This window comes from Rhinopithecus roxellana, chromosome 8 (assembly GCF_007565055.1).
Source record: "Rhinopithecus roxellana isolate Shanxi Qingling chromosome 8, ASM756505v1, whole genome shotgun sequence".
Taxonomy (NCBI): Eukaryota; Metazoa; Chordata; class Mammalia; order Primates; family Cercopithecidae; genus Rhinopithecus; species Rhinopithecus roxellana.
In genome coordinates, this window is record NC_044556.1 from 17,008,871 (window position 1) to 17,035,795 (window position 26,925).

General features: G+C 53.1%; 1 protein-coding gene across 1 annotated transcript in view; it reads right to left on the reverse strand.

Moving 5' to 3' along the window:
• Positions 1-3,630: 3,630 nt before the first annotated feature.
• Positions 3,631-26,925, reverse strand: part of UNC13A (unc-13 homolog A) — a 93,426-nt gene continuing 70,131 nt past the window's right edge. The window contains exons 36-44 of the mRNA XM_010361438.2: positions 26,100-26,105; positions 24,386-24,424; positions 23,251-23,280; positions 21,148-21,204; positions 20,662-20,742; positions 19,943-20,090; positions 13,431-13,523; positions 11,612-11,771; positions 3,631-8,616 (exon numbers count right to left, since the gene is read on the reverse strand). Of these exons, the coding sequence (XP_010359740.1) occupies positions 8,316-8,616; positions 11,612-11,771; positions 13,431-13,523; positions 19,943-20,090; positions 20,662-20,742; positions 21,148-21,204; positions 23,251-23,280; positions 24,386-24,424; positions 26,100-26,105 (915 nt within the window). The 3' untranslated portion in view covers positions 3,631-8,315. The remainder of the gene's footprint in view (positions 8,617-11,611; positions 11,772-13,430; positions 13,524-19,942; positions 20,091-20,661; positions 20,743-21,147; positions 21,205-23,250; positions 23,281-24,385; positions 24,425-26,099; positions 26,106-26,925) is intronic.

Below are 26,925 nucleotides of genomic sequence, written 5' to 3' on the forward strand. Positions count from 1 at the left end.
AGACGGAGTCTCGCTCTGTCGCCCAGGCTAGAGTGCAGTGGCGCGATCTCCGCTCACTGCAAGCTCCGCCACCTGGGTTCACACCATTCTCCTGCCTCAGCCTCCTGAGTAGCTGGTGGGACCACAGGCGCCTGCCACCACGCCCGGCTAATTTGTGTGTGTGTGTGTTTTTTAGTAGAGATGGGGTTTCACCATGTTAGCCAGTATGGTCTCGATCTCCTGACCTTGTGATCTGCCAGCCTCGGCCTCCCAAAGTGCCGGGATTACAGGCATGAGCCACTGCGCCCAGCCAGGCCGGCTTCTTTACTTCAACCTGTTTTATCAGCAAGGTCATTATCTTGTGCCGACCCCCATCTCATCCTGTGGCTGAGAAGGCCTTGACTGTCTGGGAATGCAGCCTAGTAGGTCTCAGCCTCATTTTATCCAGCCGCTAGGCAAGATGGAGTTGCTGTGGTTCAAACGCCTCTGATTTACGGATTTGCCTGTTCTAGACATTTCATGTCAATGGAATCTCACACTATGTGGCCTTTGTGTCTGGCTTCTCTCACTCAGCATGATGGTTTTGGGGTTCAGTCGTGTTGTAGCATGGATCAATGGATCAGTGCTTCCTTCCTTTTTTTTTTTTTTTTTTTTTTTTGAGACGGAGTTTCACTCTTGTCGCCCAGGCTGGAGTGCAACGGCAGAACCTTGGCTCACTGTAACCTCTGCCAAATGATTTGATCTTGTGTCCTTCAATGTGTGCAACCCATCGTGTTACCCATGGGGCTTGGGGACTGGGGCTCAAGACTGCTTGCTGGGAAATGTACCTCTGGTTCCTTTGGTTCTCAAAGGCCTGGAGTAGCCACTCTTTATTCCTTTACTTTCCTAATAAACTTGCTTTCACTTACTCTATGGACTCGTCCTGAATTCTTTCTTGCACAAGATCTAACATCCCTCTCTTGGAGTCTTGATCGGGACCCCTTTCTGGGAACACATAGAGACAGGAAGCAGGAAGCACCAAAACCAAATGATTCTCCAGCCTCAGCCTCCCGAGTAGCCAGGATTACAGGCGCCTGCCACCATGCCCGGCTAATTTTGTATTTTTAGTAGAGACAGGGTTTCACCATGTTGGCCAGTCTAGTGTCGAACTCCTGATTTCAGGTGATCCGCTCGCCTCAGCCTCCCAAAGTGCTAGAATTACAGGCGTGAGCCACCACGCCCAGCTGCTTCCTTCCTTTTTATGACTGAATCATATTCATTGTATGAATAGACCACATGTTATGTTTATTCATTCATTTGTTGGTAGCCACTTGAGTTTTTTCCACCTTTTGGCTATTGTGAATAGTGCTGTTCTGAACACGCATGTCCAAAGGTTTGAGTATATCTGCTTGATTTTCTAAATAAAGTTTTATTGGCATGCAATCACGCCCATCATTTGCATGTTGTCATGGCTACAATGGCCGAGTTGGTTGCAACAGAGACAGCATGGCACGCACAGCAAATCTATTTACTAGCTCGCCCTTTACAGAAAATTTTGTTGACCCCTGTGTTGATCGTAACCAAAATGAGTCTGGGAATTGGGTTGGGTTGCAGAAACTTTACATTAAGCCCGAATGACCATTCTCCACTCCTTCTACCTTTCTGGAACAAAGGGGTTACATTTCCCAGCAAGCAGTCTTGAGCCTCAGTCCCCAAGCCCTATGGGTAACACGATGGGTCCCACCCACTAAAGGACACAAGATCAAAGACTTGGAAGCTTTTTGTAGCGAGGGGCAAATAGATCCACATCAGTCACAGCGCGTAGCCTATGCACTTTGGTACAGGAACAGCTCGGTCTCTAAGCCCTGCAGGCTGGTTCATGCAGCAAAAACGAGCAGGGGCACTCAAAGACCAGCAGGCTGCCTCTGCGGACACGATGCAGACAGCGGTGGTTTGTCCCGTTTTCCCAGCTATATGCTGTTCTTCTTTGAGAAGATACCACACCCCCACGTGCAAGTTTCTCAGAGGGGAAGAAGTCCCTCAGAAGCAGGATTGTTGTGTGCTGGATAACTCCTGGTGTAAGCCACTTTCTGGCCCCAGTTTTAGTCCTGTTGGCTGTTACTTGCAAACAAAAGCACTCACTGAACCCACTCCTGGTGGTGGATCCCGCAGCCCCTGTCCTGTCCACTCAAATGTAGAAATAACCCTAGACATTAGGAGGTGAATTGCGGAATTTACCGAGGAAACTGGGCTGAATCAGATTCCATTTCTGCTTCCTTGTGGGATGGGGACTCAAAACAGAAATTAAATTCAGCTGTTGGAAAATGGAGTTTCATTCATCGCACATTTGAGTTTATGAAATGAGATTCCCAGCTGGTACATTTAAAACAGACATGGCCAAGCACAGTGGCACACGCCTGTAATCTCAGCACTTTGGAGGGCTGAGGTGAGAAGATAGCCTAAAGCCAGGAGCTCAAGACCAGTCTGGGCAACATGGCGACATCCTGTCTCTACAAAAAGTACAAAAATTAGCCAGGTGTGGTGGCACACACTACTTAGCAGGCTGAGGTGGGAGGATCGCCTGAGTCTGGGAGGTCGAGGATGCAATGGGTTGAGATTGTGACATCGAACTCCATCCTGAGTGACAGAGCAAGGCCCTGTCTCAAAAACAGACAAACAAGAAAATCCCAAAAAAACCAACAAAACCAAACAAGCATGGGGATGTGGGTTGAATCAACGGCATGTATTCCTAGCATTTGTATCTTAACTTCCTTAAGGGCAACAGATGGCCAGGCACGGTGGCTCACGCCTGTAATCCCAGCACTTTGGGAGGTTGAGGGGGTGGATCACCTGAGGTTGGGAGTTCGAGACCAGCCTGGCCGACATGGTGATATCCTGTCTCTACTAAAAATAGAAAAATTAGCCCGGCAAGGTGGCGAGCGCCTGCAATCCCAGCTACTCAGGAGGCTGAGGCAGGAGAATCATTTGAATCTGGGAGGCAGAGGCTGCAGTGAGCCGAGACTGTGCCACTGCACTCCAGCCTGGGCAACAGAGACTCCATCTCAAGGAAAAAAAAAAAAAAAAAAAGAGCAATGGTTGTAAATGTTCAAATCCCAGCTCCATCTCTTCCTGGCTGTGTGATCTGAGCAAGATCTCATCTCTCCGTACTTCAGTTTCCTTCTCTGTAAAAGGGGGATGACTCAGGCCGGGCGCGGTGGCTCAAGCCTGTAATCCCAGCACTTTGGGAGGCCGAGACGGGCGGATCACGAGGTCAGGAGATCGAGACCATCCTGGCTAACACGGTGAAACCCCGTCTCTACTAAAAACTACAAAAAACCAGCCGGGCGAGGTGGCGGGCGCCTGTAGTCCCAGCTACTCGGGAGGCTGAGGCAGGAGAATGGCGGGAACCCGGGAGGCGGAGCTTGCAGTGAGCTGAGATCCGGCCACTGCACTCCAGCCTGGGCGACAGAGCGAGACTCCGTCTCAAAAACAAACAAACAAACAAAAAATGGGGATGACTCCAGTCGTGGATGAGCCACATTCACTGGCAAGCAGTGTGTTCTACTGAGTCTGCGTCTAGTAGGTGCTGAATGTACGTGAGAGTTTTTGTTGTTGTTGTTTGTTTTTGCTGATAAAGGAATCCGAGGAGGCGACCACGTGTCGGAGGCTGTGTGTGGTTTTTCTTTTTTTAATGTCTGCTGTTAATAAAATATTTTTACAGAGACCAAAAAGTCAGAATAGTGCAAAACATCTCAACACCATGCATTCATGACCACTTCTCGTTTGTGTTAAACATTTGTTCCAAGTCACGTATTTACAGAGAAATGAAGGCATCTGTGCAGACACCGGACCGACGGGGTGGAATCCAAACAAAACAATAAACAAACAACGTTTTGATTTCACATCTGCAATCACATGCTAAGAGAAGTTGTGTGGAGGGGAAACCTCCCCGGACTGCTTGGCCGGTTTGTGGGGGTCTGAGGGAGCACGAGACAGGGGTGGACAGGGGTCAAATACCCCTGGCTGTGTGGTCAGGGATGATCAGGGGACCCTCCGCCTACGACCTGTGTCTCCAGAGAGCCACTATGGCTGGACGGGGGTAAGGGGTGGGGTGTTACTTGACACAGTCAACTTGATTTTTCTCTAAAACAATAAAAGGCAAAGAGAAAAGCAACACGTGTCAGCAAAGACAACTTTGGTCCTCAACGATTCTTAGGAAAGGATTCTGGGGAGCAGACGGGGTTGTGATCTGGGACCAACGCCCTCCCCCCAACTTCCCCAGGGTGGCAGAGTTCCGGGAGGCCCCAGGTTGTCCCCATCTGCAAAATCAACAGCACATGGGGTAGGGGTCGGGGACAGAAAGGCTCTAAGATCCCAGCCGAGAGAGGTCCCAAGGATTTCTAGTTGAGTGTTTAGTTTTTTGCATCTCTGATGGGGGCGTGGTGAGGTCTCAGGCTCTGGGGCCTGAGAGAGGAATTGGGGGCATGGCCAGGCACCTCCTCATTTTATGCAAATCATTCGAGGACAGACTGGTGACAATGAACAGAGCCTTCTTTCTTCAGGACACCCTCTTCACTTCCCCTGACACCCCCTGCCCTGGTCTCTGCATTTCTCTTTCTCTGTATATTTCCACCTCTATATCTCTGTCCATTCTCATCAGGGTGTGATCTCACCCTCTGTCTCTTTCTCTATTCCCCTTGATCAGGGGACTTTGACTCTGAGACATCCCTCAATGTCACCCCTTTAATCCCTGCCCTGGCACAGGCCAACCCTCTTGTGCTGTTTCCCTGATTCATGGAAATCTGCGGCCAGCTCCTTGCATAAAGTGAGGTCCAGGGTTCAGAATCCTGGAGGTGTCATCCAAGGCTGGGCTCTGTGGCCACTTGCTGGGTGGCGTTGGGGAAAGCCCTGCTCCTCTCTGGGCTTTGTTCTGCCAATACAGGAACTTCCTGATTTCAAAAGGCTTTCAGCCGCCTGGATGTCTTGTCTTGTCTCTGTACGTGTCTCAGCCGTGTCCACTCTCTGTCCCATGTGTCAGGCTCAGACACCTCCTATGTGCCCAGGTCCGTGTGGAAGGGGAAGGTTGGTATGGACAGACATGGACAGACACGCATGCGGATGTGTATTCTTGCACTGACCCTGCCCCAACACATAATTCCACTAGGCACAGACTCCCTGCCACCCACCTGTGCCCAGCCTGTGCTAGGTAAAGTTGGGGGTCCTGAGAGGCCTCACACCCCAGTCTGGGAGAAACAGAGCTGAACAGAGAAACCCCAGTCCCATGGCATCAGGCTGGACTGGAGGAGGGACGGAGGCTGGGAAAGTCCTGAGGGGAAGGAAGGAGGGTTTTCTCCAAGAGGGGTTTTCGTGATGGGTTTCAAAGGATGAATAGGAGTTCTCTGGGAGGGAAAGAAAAGAGGGTGGAAATTGCAAAAACAGTTCTAGCCTGGGAATCAGGAAAACTCATTCAACAAATATTCCCTGAAGCTTGTTTCCTTCACATGCCTGAGCCATTCCTGGGGAACCCTAAACACACACACACACACACACACACACACACACGGAGGTCTTGACCAGAAAGACTCCTAAGGAATCTTTTGGGAAATATCCTGGCTCTCTCAGGCAGCTCAACTTCCCCATTTCTTTTCAGCCATCCAAAAATCTTCCAGATCACCCTCACCACAGGTCACAGATCACTTCCCATTTGGGCTCTACAGGTTACAACCCTGAATCATCCATCCACCCAACCCCCACCCTCAGGCATGGCATGGTCTGAAATTCACATCTGCTCCTCAGCCCATGTAACAGTCACATACGCTTATCCCTGGCTACAGCTTCCCAATCCTTTAAGAGAATTTGCATTTTAACCTTTGGTTCAGAACCTCCAGTTACCTGCATCTGTCTGAATTTAGGGCACATGCAACACCTTCAAGCAAATTAGAAAGTGGCACCACTTCTTCCAGACACTTGGACCATTCACATGTCAGGAAACCAAGGTCATAAACATACAACGCTCAATGTCTAGGATTTGCACGTGGCCCTCCTAGCGATCCCAAACCCTTGGGCAGTGTGCAACTGGGACAACTGTACTCAGCAGCCATGGAGCTCATCTAAGCGCAGGATTTTTTTTTTTTTGCGGGGGCGGTTAGAGGGGAGGGAACGGAGTATTGTTCTGTTGCCCAGGCTGGAGTGCAGTGGTGTGATCTTGGCTAACTGCAACCTCCGCCTCCAGGGTTCAAACAATTCTCCCACCTCAGTCTCCTGTGTAGCTGGCACTACAGGCGTGCACCACCGCACCCAGCTAATTTTTGTATTTTTAGCAGAGACGGGTTTCACCACGTTGGCCAGGCTGGTCTCAAACTCCTGACCTTAAGTGATCCACCAGCCTCGGCCTCCCCAAAATGCTGGGATTATAGCCATGTCCACAGTTACAGGTGTCTTTTCAATACAGCCTTCAGAATCTTTCCAATAATCCATTTCAGTGTCCCCAAAGCACCCCCACCCCTCCTCACTGGTTTTAGTCTTCACAAAACAGCTTTTACAGGGTGGAATCCAATCTCTCCCCAGCTTAAACATTTCCTGGAGCTCCCCGACTGTCTTAGAATAAAAGTGAAACTCCTCAGGACAGCGTACAAGGCCCTGCCTGGTCTGATGCTTCTGCAGATCTCCCCAACCCCAAGGCTCCTCATGATCCCCCTTGCTGGCTCAGCTCCAACTGTGCCACCTTTCTCCTTGTTTCAACAGTTCTCCTCTCCTGGCCTTTGCACGTGCTGTTCCCAGGCCTGGAGCTCTTTTCTCTCTAGTAAGTGGTTCCCTCTCATTCTTCACCTCAGCCTCGCCATCTGATGATATTCCATCCTCCAGGAACCCAGTACTCATCTCACCCCGTTTTCATTTCTCTCTAGCACAGCAAAATCCTGTCTTTCTCAATCCAGCAGAAAAAGGCATGCCATACAAGCACGTGGAAAAGCAGATCCCAGAGCAAACATGGTCCACACTGAACTTTCCCCTAAGGTCCTGTGTGCACGAGGTTAACTGCAGCCAAGTCACTGCAACTTTGCTTACTGGAGAAAGAGCTTCCAGCAGGCAAGAGGGCCATCTGAGGTATCCTGTGGCTTGGGTGTTTGAATCAATAAATAGGATCTTGGAGACTAAGCTCTCACTGTGTTTGGGTTTCTCTCTCTCTCTCTCTCATTCTCTCTCTCCCCCCTAGAGTTTCTGGTCTCCTTCTGTTCTTTCCTACTTGGAAAATTCTGGGAAAGGAAGAAGGGGTGGAGAAACCTGGGACCAGGGGATCCCAAATTCTCTTTTGTGGTGGGAGGTCCTCATGGCATCCCCCATGGAGTGCCAGGAGAAAGGGCTGAGGGCAGGGGTCTTGCTTGGCAGCCGGAGAAGGAAAGGCAAAGTAGGGGTCTTGGCCTGGAACTCCCACCCCTTGGAGGAGGCCCCCGAGGGGGAATTAGCAGCAATAGGGAGCTGTGTCAGGTCATCCCGATCTCAGCCCACCCTTTCATGGGGCACACAGGCCTAAGGGAGAGGAATAGAGGGTATGGCACCTGGAACCTCGGCCAAGTCTCAAGCAGCTCTTTGAGCCTCAGTTTTGCCATCTGTCAAATGGATGTGTTGAAATCTATGATATGAGGACTGGGTTTGTTGGGGGAGAGGGAGAGGTAAACTCCCAAAGGGAAGTAGGGGCAGCGTGGGTGCCCCAGAGCCGTCCCCTCGGCCCCCAGGGTTTGGGCGCCCAAGGGCGCATGTGCTTTTGAAATCCCATCCTCCCCCTCCCCCCATTTATTTTTTGCACAAACATCTAAAGGGACTCCGGTATTCCGGGGCCCTCCAACCAGAATCCTGGTCCCTCCAGTCCCCAGGTCACCTAGAGGGGCCCTCCAGGGAGCTCTATCCCTTGCCCAGGGCCCCCCCTTGAGGGAGCTGAGATTTCCATACTTGGCAATTGGTCTGGGGTCCCAGGGATCTGGGTCCCGTCTTATGGCTTTTCCAGGGGACAGGAGGCTATGCCTCCCGGTACCAGAGCCCCGGGATGTGGCCTCCTCCATGGGGACGAGGTTTCCCCCATCCCAGCTCAAAATGCCCCCTAGATGCTGGGGGCGTGGCCTCAAGTTGGGGATGTGGCTTCTTCCTTCATCGCGCCCTTGGGCGTGGCCTCCCGAGAGGGCGGGGCATCCTCCATTCCTAATTCTCCAAAAGGGAGAGCTCAGTCAAGGGCGCAGGCGCAGCCCACCCTCGGCGTGTAGTCCCCCGAGCCCCGCCCCTGGGGAGGTCCCACCGAGGCGCAAGCCCCTCCCCGCCCAGCGCCCTCCGCGCAGGCGCAGTGCCGCTCGGCCGCCCGCCCCGCGCTAAGGCGCAGGCGCGGCACCACCCTCCTCGGCTGAGCGCGTGTCCGACTTGAGTTTCACGAACTCTTTGGCCACCTCGTCGTTGCTGCGCTGCGAGAGGATTCGCAGCACCGTGAGGCCGGTGTCGTCCATGTGGATGCGACGGCCGAGCGGCAGCCAGCAGGCGGCGCTCCCGCGCTGGGCCAGCTCGCGCAGCTGCAGCACGGCCAGCCCCACCGTGCGGTCCTCGCGCGCGAAGCAGTAGTCCTTGACGCACACCTGCAGCTCGTAGCACTCGGGGCCCGCGTCCGCGCTCAGCGTGCTGCGGGGGGCGGGGAGGAACGAGCGTCAGGACACACCCACAGTGATGCCCCGCCCACTCCCCCGCCCCCACCGCATTTGCTGGCCACGCCCACACCGGGGAGGACCACGCCGGGGTACCCACACCTGTCACCTCCCACGCTGCGCTAGCCCCGTCCCTGCCCTGTTACTTGCCCTACAACCCTGCGCTTGGCCATGCCCACAACAGCTGATCCCGAGCTGGGCCACACCCACGCCTGTTTGTCCCGGTTTTCCACCCACGGAAAAATGACCGCATAGTTTTACTCCAGCTCTCGCCCCTCTAACCCTTTCCTCAGACACCGCCCCGCAAGGCCGTGGCCCCACCCTGAGATACCCGCGCCTGTGCCCTCTGCCGGCTGAACTGCTGCCCGCACGGCCCCGCCCCTAATGTCCCATCCAGAAGCTCTTTAACCAGGCTCTCCTCTAGACCCACGACGTGGCCCTTTCCCCAGCCCTCCACACCCCCAGCCCACCTCTCTTACTTCCAAGATGCCCTCCAGACATGAGCCTGCCCCGGTGCCTCACCATGGGTGACACCACCTCCAGCATGCCCCTCACCTGTGCTCCTGCTCCTAAGCAGTCCCAGTGACCCGCCCTGACGCCGGCTGGATAAGAGCCCTTCCTACAGGGCCACGCCCAGCTGCTCCCTCTTGTCCCCCTCCCAGGTTGCACCTCTATCCCTGAAGTACTCCGGCCCACCCTGGCTGACATCTGACCTCCCACTAGACCATGCATCTCCTCCTGAGTAAGGGGGCCAATCGCCCCAAAACCTTCTGACCAAGCACCCTGTGCTGACACGACCTGGAACTGGCTTCAATCTTGTCCCATAAGAGCTCCCGGCCCCCCTAGATGATACCAGCTAACCAGCTCTGATTTACCCTTACCCCTGTGCATTTTTATGTATTTTATTTATTTATTTATTTATTTATTTATTTATTTATTTATTTATTTATTTATTTATTTATTTATTGAGTGGGCGTCTTCCTCTGTCACCCAGGCTGGAGTGCAGTGGCACAATCTCGGCTCACTGCAACCTTTGCCTCCCAGGTTCAAACGATTCTTCTGCCTCAGCCTCCCTAGTAGCTGGGATTACAGGCATGCACCACCACACCTGGCTGATTTCTTGTATTTTTTAGTAGAGATGGGGGGGAGGTCTCACCATGTTGGCCAGGCTAGTCTCGAACTCCTGACCTCAGGTGATCCGCTGCCTTGGCCTCTCAAAGTGCTAGGATTACAAGCGTCAGCCACCGCGCCTGGCCCACAGATTTTTGGTTTTTTAAAGACAGGGTCTCGCTATGTCGGTCACCCAGGCTGGAGTGCAGTGGCACAATCATAGCTCATTGCAGCCTTAAACTCTCCTGAGCTCAAGCGATCTTCCTGCCCCAGCCTCCCAGGTAGCTGGGACTACTTTCTTCTGCACTTTTGTCCCCCAAGAACATCCAACATTGCCCTGCCCCAGTGCTCTGTGAGGCTGACACTTGACCCAAGGATCCAGCCCACATGACCCCAACTTTACCTCTGCTAACCACCACTATCTACCCTGTGAACAGACGTTTTTTTTTGGAGACAGAGTCTTGCTCTGTCGCCCAGGCTGGAGTGCCATGGCACAATCACGGCTCACTGCAACCTGTGTCTCCTGGGTTCAAGCGATTCTCATACTCCTCACCCTCTGGAGTAGCTGGGATTACAAGTGCCTGCCACCACACCCGGCTAATTTCTGTATTTTTAATTTTTTTTGAGTCTTGCTCTGTAGCCCAGGCTGGAGTGCAATAGCGCCATCTGGGGTCACTGCAACCTCCACCTCCTGGGTTCAAGTGATTCTCCTGTCTCAGCCTCCCCAGTAGCTAGGATTACAGGTGCCCATGACAACACCCAGCTAATATTTTATATTTTTAATAGAGATGGAGTTTCACCACGCTGGCCAGGCTGGTCTCGAACTCCTGGCCTCAAGTGATCTGCCCACCTTGGCTTCCCAAAGTGTTGAAATTACAGGCGTGAGCCACCATGCTCAGCCAGAGCAGACTTTTTTTTTTCCTTTTTTTTTTTGAGATGGAGTTTTGCTTTTGTCACCCAGGCTGCAGTGCAATGGCTCGATCTTGGCTCACTGCAACCTCCCGGGTTCAAGCGATTCTTCTGCCTCAGCGTCCTGAGTAGCTGGGATCACAGGCGTGCGCCACCACACCTGGCTAATTTTTTTGTGCGTTTTTAGTAGAGACGGGGTTTCACCATGTTGGTCAGGCTGGTCTTGAACTCCTGACCTCAGGTGATCTGTCTGCCTCAGCCTCCCAGAGTGCTGGGATGACAGGCATGAGCCACCACACCCGGCCAGAGCAGACTTTTTTATGCTCTCCACATCATCAGCATCTTCTAGACCCTATCCTGATACCCGCAGCCTAGGCCCACTCCCAACTCCAAGAACCTCCATCCAGTGTGACCCCACCCCCATGCCTGGGATCCATCCACACTCCATTCCTGTCCCCAGAGCCGACTCCTCCAGATGGGCTGCCCCGACGGTCCTGACAAGGCTCAATGTGGACTCCAGTAGTCCCCACCCCCATGCGACCTCAGTCCTGTCCCCAGGTCCCTCAGCCCCCCACTCATAAGCCTCATCACTGCCACCCTCATTCCTTCACCAGACAGAGTCTCCAGCCCCAGCGATGGCCCTGCCCACCATGCACTTCTTGCCCAGACTTTCCCTCCCCTCCACAAGTCTTCATCACGAAGTTACTCCACTCTCCTCATTGCCTCCCCTGGGATCTGCCTGCTCCCAAAGGTGACCTCCATCCTCGTGTCCCCTCCCTGATGCCATTCCTGCACTACTAAGGTGTCTCCCTTTCCAGCACCCGCACCTAGAATGTGGCCTCTCCCGTTCTCGAGCCCAGATCCCAGATCCCTCCTGCCTAGCTGGCTTTGGGGTTCACCTCGCGGATGCCCCCTCCCTTGCCCCCATGCTCTTCACAGCATCCCAAACTCACAACTGGAAGCTCTCATTGTACTTGGGAGCCCAGCTATTGTTCTTGGATTTGGTCGCAAACTTGCGTTTCTTGTCGCTGAGCTGGGGCCCAATGATGTTGACCTCGATGAACGGCCGGAAGATGCCAGAAGTCTGCCACTTGAGGTCATTGGCAGCCACCACTGTTGGGGGAAGTAGAGGGTAAGACAGGTCAGGTTCTCCCAGTTGGAAAAAGTAAATGTTTGTGGCTCTCAAAACCTGCCCCAAGGCTGGGCGCAGTGGCTCACGCTTGTAATCCCAGCACTTTGGGAGGCAGGTGGATCGCTTGAGTCCAGGAGTTTGAGACCAGCCTGGGCAACATGGTGAAACCCTGTCTCTACGAAAAATACAAAAATTAGCTGGGTGTGGTGGCACATGCCTATAGTCCCACATACTTGTGGGGCTAAAGCAGGAGGATTGCTTGAGCCTGGGAAGCGGAGGTTGCAGTGAGCTGAGATTGTGCCACTGCACTCCAGCCTGTGCGACAAAGCGAGATCCTGTCTAAAAAAAATAAAAGTAAAAACAAAACAAAAACAAGTCCCACGCCCGCCAAAAACCATGTCTGAAATAAAGACTACATTTCCCAGCATTCCCATGTAGCTAAGTGTGGTCATGTGACTACGTTTTGGCCAATGAGATGAGAGAAAAAAATCATGTGTACTACTTCTCCACTGTAGTTTAAAAGGCAGGGAGTGAACCCTAAACTTTCTCCTTCCTCTAGCCGCAGTCTGCAATGCTTGTGGGGGCTGAGCTCTTTATGAGCCTACAGTGGAGGAAAAACACATTTGAATCCAGGTGTGGTGGCTCACGTCTGCAATCCCAGCACTTCGGGAGGCCCATGCGGGAGGATTGCTTGAGGCCAGGAGTTTGAGACCAGCTTGGATACCAGAGTGAGACCCCATCTCTACAAAAATATAATTAAAAAAGTAGCCAGGTGTGATGCTGCATGCCTGCAATCCCAGCGACTCCGGAAGCTGAGGTAGGAGGATTGCTAGAGCCCAGGAGTTTGAGGCTGCAATGTGCTATAATTGCACCACAGCACTCCAGCCTGGGCAACAGAGTGAGACTCTGGCCTCTAAAACAAACAACAACAACACATTAGGGATGAAAATGCAACAAAAGATGTCATCAGCACAGATCACCAGCACTGCGAAGTCTCCATATCAGCTTGAGGCTGGTTGCTCTTAGACTGTTACCCCAGAGGAAAACCAATTCTATCATTTTTGTTCATTTGTTTACATGGAGTCTCACTCTGTCACCCAGGCTGGAGTGCAGTGGCGCGATCTCAGCTCACTGCAACCTCCACCTCCCGGGTTCAAGCGATCTTCCCACCTCAGCCTCCTGAGTAGCTGGGATTACAGGCGCACACCACCACACCCAGCTAATTTTTGAATTTGTAGTAGAGACAGGGTTTCACCACGTTGGCCAGGCTGGTCTCGAACTCCTGGCCTGAAGTGATCTGCCAGCTTCAGCCTCCCAAAGTGCTGGGATTACAGGCCTGAGCCACCGCACCTGGCCTAATTCTGTCTTATTTAAGCTGTGTCAAAAACAACCCAATCTGTGTTCTAGTCAACAAAAGCCAAGAAAAGGAAAGCAGGGCTGAGAGATGGAGAAAGTGGGATTCAGTCTTATAACACTGTTTACACTGCTGGATCCAGCCATGCCTGAAGGTGGTGACCTCTGGACGTTTCCGTTTCATGGACCATTAAACAATAACAACAAAAAAGGGTATTGCTTAAGCCAGTTTGAGGTTGATTTCTGTTTTAGAACCTAGCAAGTCCCTCCCACCTCAGACCACTCACCTTTCACTGTGACCTTGTGTTCCCCAGTTCCTGGATGAGTGAACAGCTCAACGTGGACGGAGACTTCACCCACAGGGTCTTCTACACCCAAGCCTGGGCAGGGCAGGGGAGGATGGTCAGCATGAGCTCTGTTCTTTCCCACCCACCAGGAGGGACCTTGACGGCCTCCCACCCACCCGTGCTGGCGGCACCAGGTCATCAGCCCTGACAGGGAGGCACTGAGGGGGGCCGGGATGGGAGGTGCTCTTGGGAAGCCAAGAATCCTGGGTTCTGGCCTTTTACTGCCTTGCTGTGTGATCTTGGATAGATTGCTTAACCTCTCTGAGCCTAATGCAATTCTTTTCTTTTTTCTTATTCCATTGACTGCCATGTTGTCAAAATTCAGTCTTCGCATTACACTACATCTTGGCAACGTCTGGCACCCTGGCCTCCTGTGGCTGTTTGTCCTCTTGGCTGCAACAACGTCACCAACTCCAGATTCTCATCCTACATAGTTGTCACTCCTTCCAACCCCCTTTTGTCATTTTCTCCTCTGTGGGTCCTCAAACTAACCATGCACCTCAATCTTTGACTCTCTTCTTTGTCTTCACTTCTTCCCTAGGTGCCCATAAACTGGAAAATCCTGCCAGCTCTACCTTCAAAATACATCCAGAAGCACAGCCATGTCTTTTACCTGTATCCTATACCTGCCCTCAGCATCCCATGCCTGGACTATCGCATTAGCCTCCTTACTGGTCTCCCTCCTTCCATTCTTTCATCTACTCTCAATATACCAGCCAGAAAAATCGTATTAAGTCAGAGCTTGTCGGCAGGGCGTGGTGGCTCACAGCTGTAATCCAGCATTTTGGGAGGGTGAGGCAGGAGGCTCCCTTGAGCCCAGGAGTTTGAGACTAGCCTGGGCAACATGGCAAAACCCCATCTCTACAATAGATACAAAAATTAGTGGCCATGGTGGCGCGTGCTTGTAGCCCCAGCTACTCTGGTGGCTGAGGTGGGAGGGACGCTTGAGCTCAGAAGTGTCCAGGCTGCAGTGAGACGAGATCGCACCACTGCACTTCAACCTGGGTGACAGAGTGAGACCCTGTTTCAGAAAATTAAAAAATAAATACATAAATAAAATTTAAAAGTCAGATCATGTCCCTCCTCTGCTCAAAACTCTTCCATGGGTTGGGCAGTGGTGGCTCATGCCGTAACCCCAGTACTTTGGGAGGCTCATGCCTGTAATCCCAGCATTTTGGGAGGCTGAGGTGGGCAGATAACTTGAGTTCAAGAGTTCGAGCCCAGTCTGGCCAACATGGCAAAACCCTGTCTCTACTAAAAATACAAAAATCAGCTGGGCTTGGTAGTGCACGCCTGTAATCCCAGCTACTTGGGAAGCTGAGACAGGAGAATCACTTGAACCTGGGAGGCGGAGGTTGCAGTGAGCCGAGATTGAACCACTGCACTACAGCCTGGGCGACAGAGAGAGACCCTGTCTCAAAAAAAAAAAAAAAAAAAAAAAAAAAAGAGAAAATTAGCCAGGTGTGGTGATGCGTGCACCTGTAGTCCCAGCTACTTGGGAGACTGAGGCAGGAGGATTGCTTAATCCCAGTAGGTTAAGGCTGCAGTGAGCTATGATCCCGCCACTGCACTTCAGCCTGGGTGACAGAGCAAGACTGTATCAAGAAAGGAAACAAAACAAAGCAAAAACAAACTCTTCCATGGCTCCCACCTCACTCTGAAATAATCAAAGTGGTTTTTGCGATCTACAGCACTCCTTCCAATAGTGGCCCTTTCCAATAGGTTACTATTACCTCTCCCCACTCACCCCATTCTTGCCCTTGTTAACTCTGACCCGGCCCCACAGGTCACCTCATTGCATCACCTGGCTCAGAATCCTCATCCCTCCTGATGTGACAGCTAGTAGGAGCATATTTTATTTTCCTTACCCGTATTTCCCTTCTAGTGCAGAATCTTAAGTTTCTTTTCTTCCTTTTTTTTTTTTTTTTTTGAGACGGAGTCTCGCTCTGTTGCCCAGGTTGGAGTGCAGTGGCCGGATCTCAGCTCACTGTAAGCTCCGCCTCCCGGGTTTACGCCACTCTCCTGCCTCAGCCTCCCGAGTAGCTGGGACTACAGGCGCCCGCCACGTCGCCCGGCTAGTTTTTTGTATTTTTTTGTAGAGACGGGGTTTCACCATGTTGGCCAGGATGGTCTCGATCTCTTGACCTGGTTATCCTCCTGCCTCAGCCTCCCAAAGTGCTGGGATTACAGGTGTGAGCCACCGCGCCCGGCCTTCTTTTTTGTTTTTGAGACGGAGTCTTGCACTGTCACCAGGCTGGAGTGCAATGATGCAATCTTGGCTCATTGCAACCTCCACCTCCCAGGTAAAGCGATTCTCCTGCCTAAGCCTCCTGAGTAGCTGGGATTACAGGCATCTACCCACACGCCTAGCTAATTTTTATATTTTTAGTAGAGATGGGGTTTCACCATGTTGGCCAGGCTGGTCTCAAACTCCTGACTTCAAGTGATCCACCCAACTCAGCTTCCCAAAGTGCTGGGATTACAGGCATGAGCCACCGCGCCCAGCCTCAACCCCTAATTTTTCTGTTCTGAAGTCAACAAATTCCCTTGTCTGCTTGAATCGTGGTGTGGTGTGCTTCTGTTTGGGGCCACCACATGTGTCCTCTATGGTTCCAACGGGGATCATGGATGCGGCAGCCTAAAAGAATCTCTCCCAGTCCCGCCTTCTGTGACTCAAAAGGACATCCTGTGGGGCCTGTGGACCTGTGACCGCCAGCACCTCCACCAGCCCCTCCCCAGCCCCTACCAGGCAGCTCCCCACTCCTGGACCACCCCATGCACGGGGAGAAGAAGGGGAAAGTCAGAGGTGAGGGTGGGAGGTTGGGTCAGTCCAAGGCTGATTGGGTAACCTCGCGCTGGACAGGAAGTGACTGAGGGTTGGGAAGCACAGGGGCCTGGAAACCCCCATCACCCCAGTACTGGGGTATGTGGCCCCGGTCTTTGCTGCCCACCCCAGGCCGCCTTCCTTGTTGCCTCAGGCTCCCATTCCACCCCCGCCCCCCGCCACCAGTCACATGCTCAGCCGCCCTGCCCTCCCCCAGGCCGATGCTTCATAGCAAGCTCAATCCGGGCCAGACTGGGGTGCCGGGGGAAATTGGACAGTGGTGGGTCGGGTGAGGGGTCAGACCAAAGCCAAAGCTAGTAAGAAGGGGGGAGGAGGGCAGTGCTGGGTGCCCCCATCCCGTGCTTTGCTGGCTCTGTGAGGAAGGGTCTGTCCTGGGCCTCTCAGTGCTTCTTCCAACCCCACTCCCCACTCCCACAGTCCCGGGACTCCTGCAGGTGAAGGTTCCTGGGACAAGTGGTTGAATCTCCTTTGACTCTCAGCATCTCGTCTGTGGAATGATGGACCCCCTCGTGGGGCAGTTAAAGAAATCTGTTTCAGATTCCCCAAGAAGGCTAGGCACGGAGGCTCATGCCTGTAATCCCAGCACTTTGGGAGGCCGAGGTGGGAGGATCATTTGAGGCCAGGAGTTTGACACCAGCCTGGGCAACATAGCCCAGGAAGTGGAGGCTGCAGTGAGCTGAGATTTCATCATTGCACTCCAGCCTGGGTGACAGCGCCTGCCTCACATTGAAAACAAACTGGTCAGGTGCTGGGATTACACCTGTCATCCTAGCACTTTGGGAGGCCGAGGCCAAGGCGGGTGGACCACTTGAGGCCAGGAGTTCAAGACCAGCCTGGCCAACATGGCGAAACCCCGTCTCTACGAAAAATACAAAAATTAGCCAGGCATGGTGGTACAGGCCTGTCATCCCAGCTACTCAGGAGGCTGAGGCACAAGAGTCGTTTGAACCCAGGAGGTGGACGGAGGTTGCAGTGAGCTGAGATTTCGCCACTGCATTCCAGCCTGGGTGACAGAGAGAGACTGTCTCAAACAACAACAACAACAAAACCAAACATAGATTCTTCAAGAAATGCCTGGCGCAAGGTCCTGCTCAGTGTTAGAACCTGATAAGTGTTCACTGTTTTCTATGCTAGGAAATGTGACATCAAATATATTAATAAGAACAATAATAATGGCCGGGCGTGGTGGCTCACACCTGGAATCCCAGCACTTTGGGAGGCTGAGGTGGGCGGATCACCTGAAGTCAGGAGTTCAAGACCGGCATGGCCAACATGGAGAAACCTGTTTCTACTAAAAATATAAAATTAGCTGGGCATGGTGGCGCATGCCTGTAATCCCCAGCTACTTGGGAGGCTGAGGCACGAGAATCGCTTGAACCCAGGAGGTGGAGGTTGAGCCAAGATTGCGTCATTGCACTCCAGCCTGGGCAACAAGAGCAAAACTCCATCTCAAAACAAAAAAAAAAAAAAAAAGAAAGAAAGAAAGAACGAAAGAACAACAATAACAGTGAGGAACTGCTGAGATCTTACTATCTGCCAGAAATTGCTCTAAATGTAACTCCTCCAATCCTAAGAATAATCTCCTCAGCCTGGCATAGTGGCTCACACCTGTAATCTCAGCATTTTGGGAGGCCAAGGAGGAGGATCACTTAAGGCCAGGAGCTCAAGATGAGCCTGGACAACAAAGTGAGACCCCCTCTCTACAAAAAAAATTTAAAAATTAGCTAGCCATGGTGGCATGCGCCTGTAGTCCCAGCTCCTCGGGAGGCTGAGGCAGGAGGATCACTTGAGCACAGGAGGGAAGCTGCAGTGAGCAGTGATTGCACCACTGCAATCCAGCCTGGGTGACAGAAGGAGACCCCGTCTCTAAATAATAATAATATCGATAACAATAATCTTATGAAGTAGGGTCCTTGACTGTCCCCATTTTACAGATGAGAAAACTGAGGCTCAGGGAGACAGATTCTTGCCCAAGGTGCCTACCCGTGGAGTAGCTGGGCTGGAATCACAGCCCAGCTCTTAACCTGACAGGTGCCTGTCCCAGGATCCCAGGATCTGGCTTAAAAAATGTGTCATTTCAGGAGAAATGGATTCTGGGATTCTCACTGGAATCACTTCTTCCCCATGTAGAACCAGCAAATCGTCCTTCCCCCTCACCCGCCTGGGCTCTCCAAGCTGCTCAGGCCTGGGTGGCAGCCCTGCAGGCCCCTGAGGCAGAAGGACGATCCTTTTACTAGCCGGGGCCGGGAGGGGCGCAGGCACCGGGCACCAGGCGCGGGCGGCGGGCGGGCGGGCGGCGGAGGCACGTACCCTTCTCAGGATAAATGTCTTCACTAAGGGTAAACCTAGTACCTTTTCCACCATGGACTAATTGGGGGGTGGAGAGGGGAGAGAGGTGGGAAGCATGGGGAGCGGGGAGAGACGAGCCAGTGAGAGGTGAGGATGGAGGAGTGTGTGTGGAGCGGGCAAGGGAGGCGCGGAGAGGGGACAGCGAGTGAGAGGGAGGAAAAACAAGAGAGAGAGAAACGTCAGCTGCAGACAGACGGAGAGACAGACAGACAGCCTCCTGCTCCAGGGACACCAGAGACACTAAAAGCAGCCAGGACTGGAAGGGAAGCTGAGCTCAGAGACCCAGCGCCCACGGAGGGCCCTGGGCTGGCTGGATCCGGGCAGAAGGGGGCCGTTGGAGGCCACAGGCCTTTACTCCCCTCGCCCCAGGCTGGGTGTCGATGGCGATTCTCCCTCTCCCTCCTGAGGTCAAGCTGCCAAACTTCTTCCCCTTGTTGGGACCAATTTTGAAAAGGGGGGCGGTCCCCAAGGAATCCTGCCCTCCATCCAGCCCCAGCTGCCGTGTGTGTGCACTCAGAGAGGGACAGGAGACCGAAGCAAAAGACAGAGAGAAAGAGAGAGAGAGTTTGAGAAATGGGAACTCCCTCTCCGTCCAGCCTCCCCCACCAAGTGGAGGTCCCTCCCACCCTTGGGGCTCTCAATCATTCCTTAGCCCCATGACACCACAGAGGTCCCTCCTCAGGGGGCTTCAACCACTCCCTGGGACCATGAAGTCAGAGGTCCCACCCATGGACCTGCCAATCATTCCTTGACCCCTTGACATCAGAGGTCCTGCTCATCCTGAGCTGTCAATCACTCCTGAAGTCTCCCAGAGCTGTCAACTACTCCCTGGACCCATGACTGTCCAGGTCCCTCAGGAGCTGACAATCATTCATTGGCCCTGGGACACCATAGATTTTCCCAGGAGATGACAATCACCTTGTGGCCCTACAAAGTCACAGGTTCCACACCTAAGAGTCATCAAGCCTGCCCTGGTCCTTGATGTCAAAGACATTCTATTCCAGAGCTGCCAATCATTGTCTGGCTCCAGGACATCACAGATATTCCCAGGAGTTGACAATCACCTCCCAGCCTGTGACGTCAGAGGCCCTGCCCCCATGAACCTTTGATCACTCATTGGTCCCCGGACTTGGTGCAGAGATGTCAATTCCGCCCCATCCATGACATCACAGGGGGAGTGAGCCGCGCAGCCGCTCAGGCTTGGGGCGGGGCTGTCTCTGCGGAGTGGGAAAGAGTGATGGGGTCTGGGCGCCCTTACCCTGGGCCGATTGCGTCTGTACAAAGGTCTTAATGAGCAGGTCGGTGGCCTGTGTGTAGAGCGACAGGGCATAGCGCAGGGATTGCAGGTCCGGGCTCTTCTCCAGGAAGGTCTTCTTGAGGCCCACACCACCCGCATGGAAATATTGCTGGGGAGGAGAGGGTGGGAAGAGGTGAGGCTGGTGGGACTCTCTACCCACTCATAGGGCTGGGTAGCCCTGCTGTCACCACTCCCAATTCCTCCCGCTACTACTTTCTCACCTCTTCCTTTGCTTTGCCTAGTGAACTCCTATGCATTCCTCAGAACCCATTTCTCACATGCCCTCTTCCAGGAAGCCCTGGCTTCTCCTACCTTGGGTTCACCCAGCCCCCATCCTTCCCTCTACCCTTCTATACCTCAAGAAACGCCTGGCACAAGGTCCTTTACATCCTTCCCTCTATACCTTCTCACTCCTTGGGCTCCCCCAGCCCACATCCTTCCCTCTACCCCAAGCATAATCCTATAAGGCTGAGGATGTCTGTATCCAGCAGTCTTCCCTGGCCTGGGGCTCCTTAATGCTCTGGCATTAGCCAGCCCAGCTCTGGCACAGAAGGGGGAATGAGGGAGTGTTTATCAATTGAATGAATTAATGTGGGTCTGAGGCGAACCTAGGTCCATGACCACAGCAGCCACACCTTCTACACCCCCCACCTGGGATGGGGAGGGGTAGGGCCTCTCACCTTGATTGTGTCCAGGGCCAACTCAACAACCGCGCACTGCTTTGGGGTCAAGCTCTTGGCTTCTTCTCGTACCATGTGGTCCTGGATGGATGGGGAGAGGGGCCACGTGGGTGGAGTGGGCTCCGCCTTCGGAATCTGTGCCTATGGGTCTTATCCCTGTTAAACTTGGAGGAGCTGGGCTGAGGGTCTATGTTTTCATCATCCCAGCACCCAATATGTGACTGGTACACAGCAGGTGCTCAACAAATATTTGTTGAATAAATGACTTGCCCTCTTGATCAAGTTGTACCTGAAGCTGAACCATTCACATCTTTCCGACACACTGGGGAGCAAATATCTTGTGCTTCAGTGAGTAGAGTTTCTGTCCTTTGAGCCTGTAATGCATGTCATCATCCTGGGACCCCTCCCCCAGGATGGTGGCAACCTGGAAGCCACATAGAGTTTGGGGGGCAGTCCCTCACCCCATACTCTAGCCCCACTCCTCACCTTGAGTTTGGACAGCTGACCCAGCTCCTTGGCTGCATTGAAGATCATCTGGGTTCCCTGCAGGTAACAACAGACAGCTGGGTGAGGGCAGGGGCGCTACAGCTGACACTCCAGCCCCAGAGACCATCTTGGTTCTTGCCCAAACGCTCTGGGCAATAATTGTGTCCCAGGGACAGAGGTCTGGAATTCCTCAGGAAGAACTGAGGAGGATGTGGAGAGCTTGTCCCTGAAAATCCCAGTCCCGTGGGGATAGTACCCACCCTCTCAGCCTCAACCAGGCTTGTGTAATGGGAGAAACAGACAGGGACCGGACTGTGAGGGGCAGTGGGTTGGGGGAGCCTCAGACGGTGGTGTTTGTGGGTGTGGGCAGGGTTTTCCAGGGAAAGGAAGCTTTGGGAAACAATAGGCTGGGCTGCGGTTTCAGAAAATGGCTCTGGTGAAACACTTCCTCCTCCTCAAGGAAGCATCCCCTCTGCAGGGAAATTTCCCCTGTAATCTGGAAGGACTTTCAGTCTGACTTTTTTTTTTTTTTTTTTTTTTTTTTTGAGACAGGGTCTCCCTCTGTTGCCCAGGCTGGAGTGCAGTGGCGTGATCATAGCTCATTGCAACCTCAAACTCCTGGGCTCGAGCAATCCTCCTGCCTCCCCAGTAGCTGGGACTACACGTGTGAGCCACCATGTCCAGCTAATTTGTGAAAATTTTTTCGTAGAGATGGGGTCTTGCTGTGTTGTCCAGGCTGGTCTTGAATTCCTGGGCTCAACTGATCCTCCCACCTCAGCCTCCTGAAGTGCTGGGATTACAGGCTTGAGCCACGTTGCCAGCCAGTCTGACCTCTTTTTTTGTTTTTTGTTTTTTTTTTTTTTTGAGACAGAGTCTTGCTCTGTTGCCCAGGCTGGAGTGCAGTTGCGCGATCTCAGCTCACTGCAAGCTCTGCCTCCTGGGCTTACGCCATTCTCCTGCCTCAGCTTCCCGAAGTAGCTGGGACTACAGGCGCCTGCCACCACGCCCGGCTATTTTTTTGTATTTTTAGTAGAGACAGGGTCTCACCGTGTTAGCCAGGATGGTCTCGATCTCCTGACCTTGTGATCCGCCTGCCTCAGTCTCCCAAAGTGCTGGGATTACAAGCGTGAGCCACCGCGCCCAGCCCAGTCTGACCTCTTAAAGGAAAAATCCTCCCTCTATACAAACACCTCCATATCCATCCTCCAGCCCACTCCCAAACAGACACTGGCAAGATGGTGACGTGATGATGGCTCTGACAAGCCAGATGGGCCTGGATTCAAATTGCAGCCCTGCTGTGTGGCCCTGGGCAAGTCACTTAACCTCTCTGAGCCTCAGTTTTCCCATCTAGATGGGGAAAATCATATCTACTTTGTGGCTTAGTCCGAACTAAACATGTCCTTGCTCAGTGTTCACTAATTATCACTTGGTCTCAAAGTCATGGGCAATGCTAAGGGAGACGGGGTCCCAGACTGGAAGGCATGTGTCTAGCCTCCTCTCTCACTGTTGGATGGCCCCAGTCTTGTCCCTGAATGCTCTGAGCCTCAATTCCCACCCTGGCTACCATGGATACCCATGGTAACTTGGGGGACAGGGTGGGGCTGAGTATTGAGGTAACGAGTCTTGTATTACTGGGTCCTGGGGTGGTCTGGGGGTCCTGGGTGAGGCTAGGTGGGGAGGGGCCCATTTGCAGTGGGGAAATTTGAATTATGTTTATAGTCTACCAGCTGGCCACCTGGTCATTCCTACTAGTATTATTATCATCTTGGCTGTTACTATTCTTATTTCTTATCTGTGATCCTGAGGTTCTTACAAGGCACAGTTACTCAGGGGTCCAGCGAACTGGGCCTCAGTTTCCCCTGCTGCACCCACCTGTAGTCTGGCACGGCTCAGGGGCCTTCCTGGGTACCCTCTGCCCTACCCACCAACCCCCCACCCCCCACCCCCCACGAGCAAGCCCGACAGACAAAGGAAGAAGAGACCAACAGACAGGTTCACAGTACGCCCTCAGACGGCACGAACCACAGAGGTGGAAGGGGGCACAGGGGTAGGGTTGGGGGGAGTGGGGTGGGAGCCAGACAGACAGTGAGAGGCCGGTCTTACGTCTGAGTGGCTTGGCAATTTCACCCTGCCCTGTGGAGAGAATCAGGTGGAGGTCAGAGTTCTGGTGACTGCTGGGAGGATACTCAGTGGGACTTCCCCTGCCCCCTCAAAGCACAGTCTCACTTCCCAGCCCAGGAGCTCCTCCCCAGGTCCTGAGTCTAATGGTGGGCCCCCTCCCCAGCTAACACCTCCTCTTGTCCCCTAGCGGGGGTTTAGGGGTCAGACTCCTTGACTGCCAGAACACTCTCAGGGTGCCCAGGAGGCTGGAAGCAGCCTCATCCCACAGTCAGCCTGCCCCAGGATGGGGCACCTGGGGAGGTGGGGAGATGAGACAGGGCTAGGAATCTCTCCTCCTCCATTCCCTAAGGGGTTGCCGCTATATCCCAGCACCCGAGTCTACAAAAAACATACTAACATATACTGTAAGTTCACTCAATGCTGAAGAACCCATACACTAAACTACATACGTGCACTCCTAAACACTTGCAGGCATGTGCACAATCACACATAAACCCACACACCCTTGACCCCACACGGATTCACATCCACATATAGGGTGCCTGGACACTGAATATGCCCCCCAAAGGGCTGGCGGACAGAGTAGAGAATGTGTGAATCCCTGTGACCCACATTCACAAAGCTATGCACTCCATTTATACGCACAAAGGTACAACGATATCTTCTGCACAAGTGCACAGCAAGACAGCTGCTTGCGTGTTGCTGTAGCTCCCATCTCCTTAACAACAAGCACCCACTAGCACAGCAACAAAAAAAATTTCTACATAAAAAACAACACATCTCAATCCAGGGTGGCGATCCAGCGTGTAGGCTCCTCAAGAAGCCACAGAATTTCAGCTGAGCCCAGGGCTCAGATGAGCCCTGTGGGTACTACGGTGGGAGGATGGGAGCTGTTTGTGCACACACATTAGTTCACATGTGCACACACACTGCACGTTCTGTCCCTGGAGAATCACTTCATCTCTGACTTCTGGATTTGCAGGACTTGGTTAGGACAGCTATCTCCTACCCACGACCCCCAGCTGCCCTTCCTGCCTAGGTGCACAGACACACACACACGCACACGCATGCCCAGACACCGGAGCTCAGGGCCTCAGTGAGACGAGGCCCTCATTACCTTTTCTAATCCCTTGCCATGTTTTCTCAAGAGGTTCCCCTGCAGAGACAATGTCACAGGGTGATCAACCTGGCAAGTCGTGCAGGGTGGGAACCTGGGATGCTCACAGGAGTATTCACGGGGATGGGGGAATCCACACTGCACAGGGGACTGATGACTGGGTTGCATGGGGATAGTGTGTTTGTTTGTGTGTGTGTGTGCACGTGTGCACGCACTTTAATGACTGACTCTTAAATGGTGTGAGTCAGAGACAGGAAAGAGAGAGAGAAAGATACAGATACAGAGCTAGAGAAAGCCAGAAAGAAGGGAGATAAGTCACTGCCAAAATATAATCCACTTACATTTACTGTACACATGAGACCCTTGGTTCTTGGGTTAACAGGAAAGCAAATGTGCTGCATATTCAGACAGATCTGAATTTGAATCCTGACTGGCATATATTTACTATATGACCTTGAACAAGTGATGCCTCTCTGAGCCTCAGCTTTCCTCATCTGCAAAATGGGGATAATAATATCCACCTCACTCAAAGGGTTATCATGAAGGTGAGCTGAAACAGGGACTATGAGGTCTGGCATATGGGATGTCATTAAATGCGAATTCCTTTATCCCCCTGCCTACAAATGCATTGCCTGTGGTCGGGTATGCTGCCACCAAGTGGTTACAGCCAAAGACCCAGGCTGCAGCTACCAGGAAGTAAGAAGAGTACTTGTAAACTTTTGACAAAGTGAAATCTTGTAACAGCCTTGTCTTGCCCACAAAGGGAAAATCTGAAGTTGTTTTGTCTCTGCTCTCATACATGTCTGCATATCACCACCACCATCACCACCACCACCACCATTAGCTCTGATTTAGCAATCACTGCCTCTGGGCCAGTCACTGAGAGTGCAGTGGCGGGATCTCAGCTCATTGCAGCCTCCGCTTCCTGGGTTCAGGCAATACTGAGATGAGTATTTTAATGCATCATGCCAGTTGGTTCTTAGAACTACCCTCAGGGAGGTGATGCAATGAGCCCCATTTTCCAGACAAGAAAACAGAGGCTGGGAGGTCAAATGACTTCCCAAGGTCACAGAAAGAGAGAGTGGCTGGGCTAGGATTTGACCCCAAGTCTGCCTGACGTCAAAGCCATGACAAAAGTCTCCCACTTGGTCAACTGGGTGTATGTCTGGGATTGGTGTGTGTTGGTGTGGATGGCGGGAGTTGGGTAGGCAGGGTGTTGGGGTACCGAGGAATGGTCTGGAGCATGGAATTTCAGAAGAATCAGAAATAGAGACCCTCATGGTGGGGACCTGCATTCTGAGAAGCTGCTGACAGTTCAGAGCCCAAAGAGGAGGTCAGAGGAATCCTGGGGTTGATCCTCTTTCTAGCTTCAGGGCATCTGGTGACATTTGGGCCCGGGAGCAAGGTTGGATTCTACCCTTAGATGGCAGGTCCGCTGCAAAGGAGGAGCTGGGATTTGGGTTTGGAAGCCGGTAAGGGGGGCTCCTCTGGACTTCAATGGGACAGAGAGGGTAGGCGTGGTTTCCTTCCCTCCCAGCCCCGCCCCCACCCCATGCCCCGCCCCAGACAGACACAGGCACATCTAGGCGGGAGGGAGGATGGTGGGTGAGGAGGGGGCGCTGGGTGGGTGGGGAGAGGGGTGCAGCGACGCGGTGGGCTGAGTCCAGACACAGAGAGGATGGACAGACAGACGGACAGACGGGCCTCTACTTACGATCATCTGTCAGCCGTGATGGGGGCGGGGCAGTAGGGGAGGGGGGAATAAGGTACCATGAGTCTCCCGGGAAGGCCAGGGAGGGGGCAGAGATGGCAGCACGGAGGGGCAAGACCCCTGCCCCAGCCCAGCCCAGAGGAGAAGGGAGGATGGGAAGTCCGAGCCTCCCCCACCATCGTCGCCTATCTACAGCCCCCGCGCACCCTTCCCAAGCCTCCATGGTCCACCTGGGAAAGACCTCCCCACTCCGCAATGTGCCCACAGCCCACGTGCCATTGCTGTCCTCAGGTTCCTGACGCCTCCCGGAGGGACCCACACTCAGCTACATCCCTCTACAGATGTCTAGGTCCCCCTGGTCCCTGGAGATTATGGCCTCTGGTCTATCGGTCCTGGTCTGTGGATGGCCACTGACCTCTCTGCTTGACCTCTTTGACCTTGGATGCCCTCCATGACCTCTGGCTGACCTCCAGGAGCCCCCTGGTCTATTGATCTCTGATCTTTGAAGTCCATGGTATCCCCCTTCTTTGGCTTTTGAATGAGCCCCAAAGCCCTTAGAAAAACCCATTGATGTCTATGCCTTCTTTTTTTTTTTTTTTGAGACAGGGTCTCACCCTGTCACCCAGGCTGGATTGCAGTGGCACCATCTCAGCTCACTGCAGCCTCTACCTCCCAGGTTCAAACAATTTTCGTGCCTCAGTTTCCCAAGAAGCTGGGAAAATAAGCATGCGCCACCACATCCAGCTAATTTTTGTATTTTTAGTAGAGATGAGATTTCACCATGTTGCCCAGGCTGGTCTCAAACTCCTGACCTCAAGCAATCTGCCTG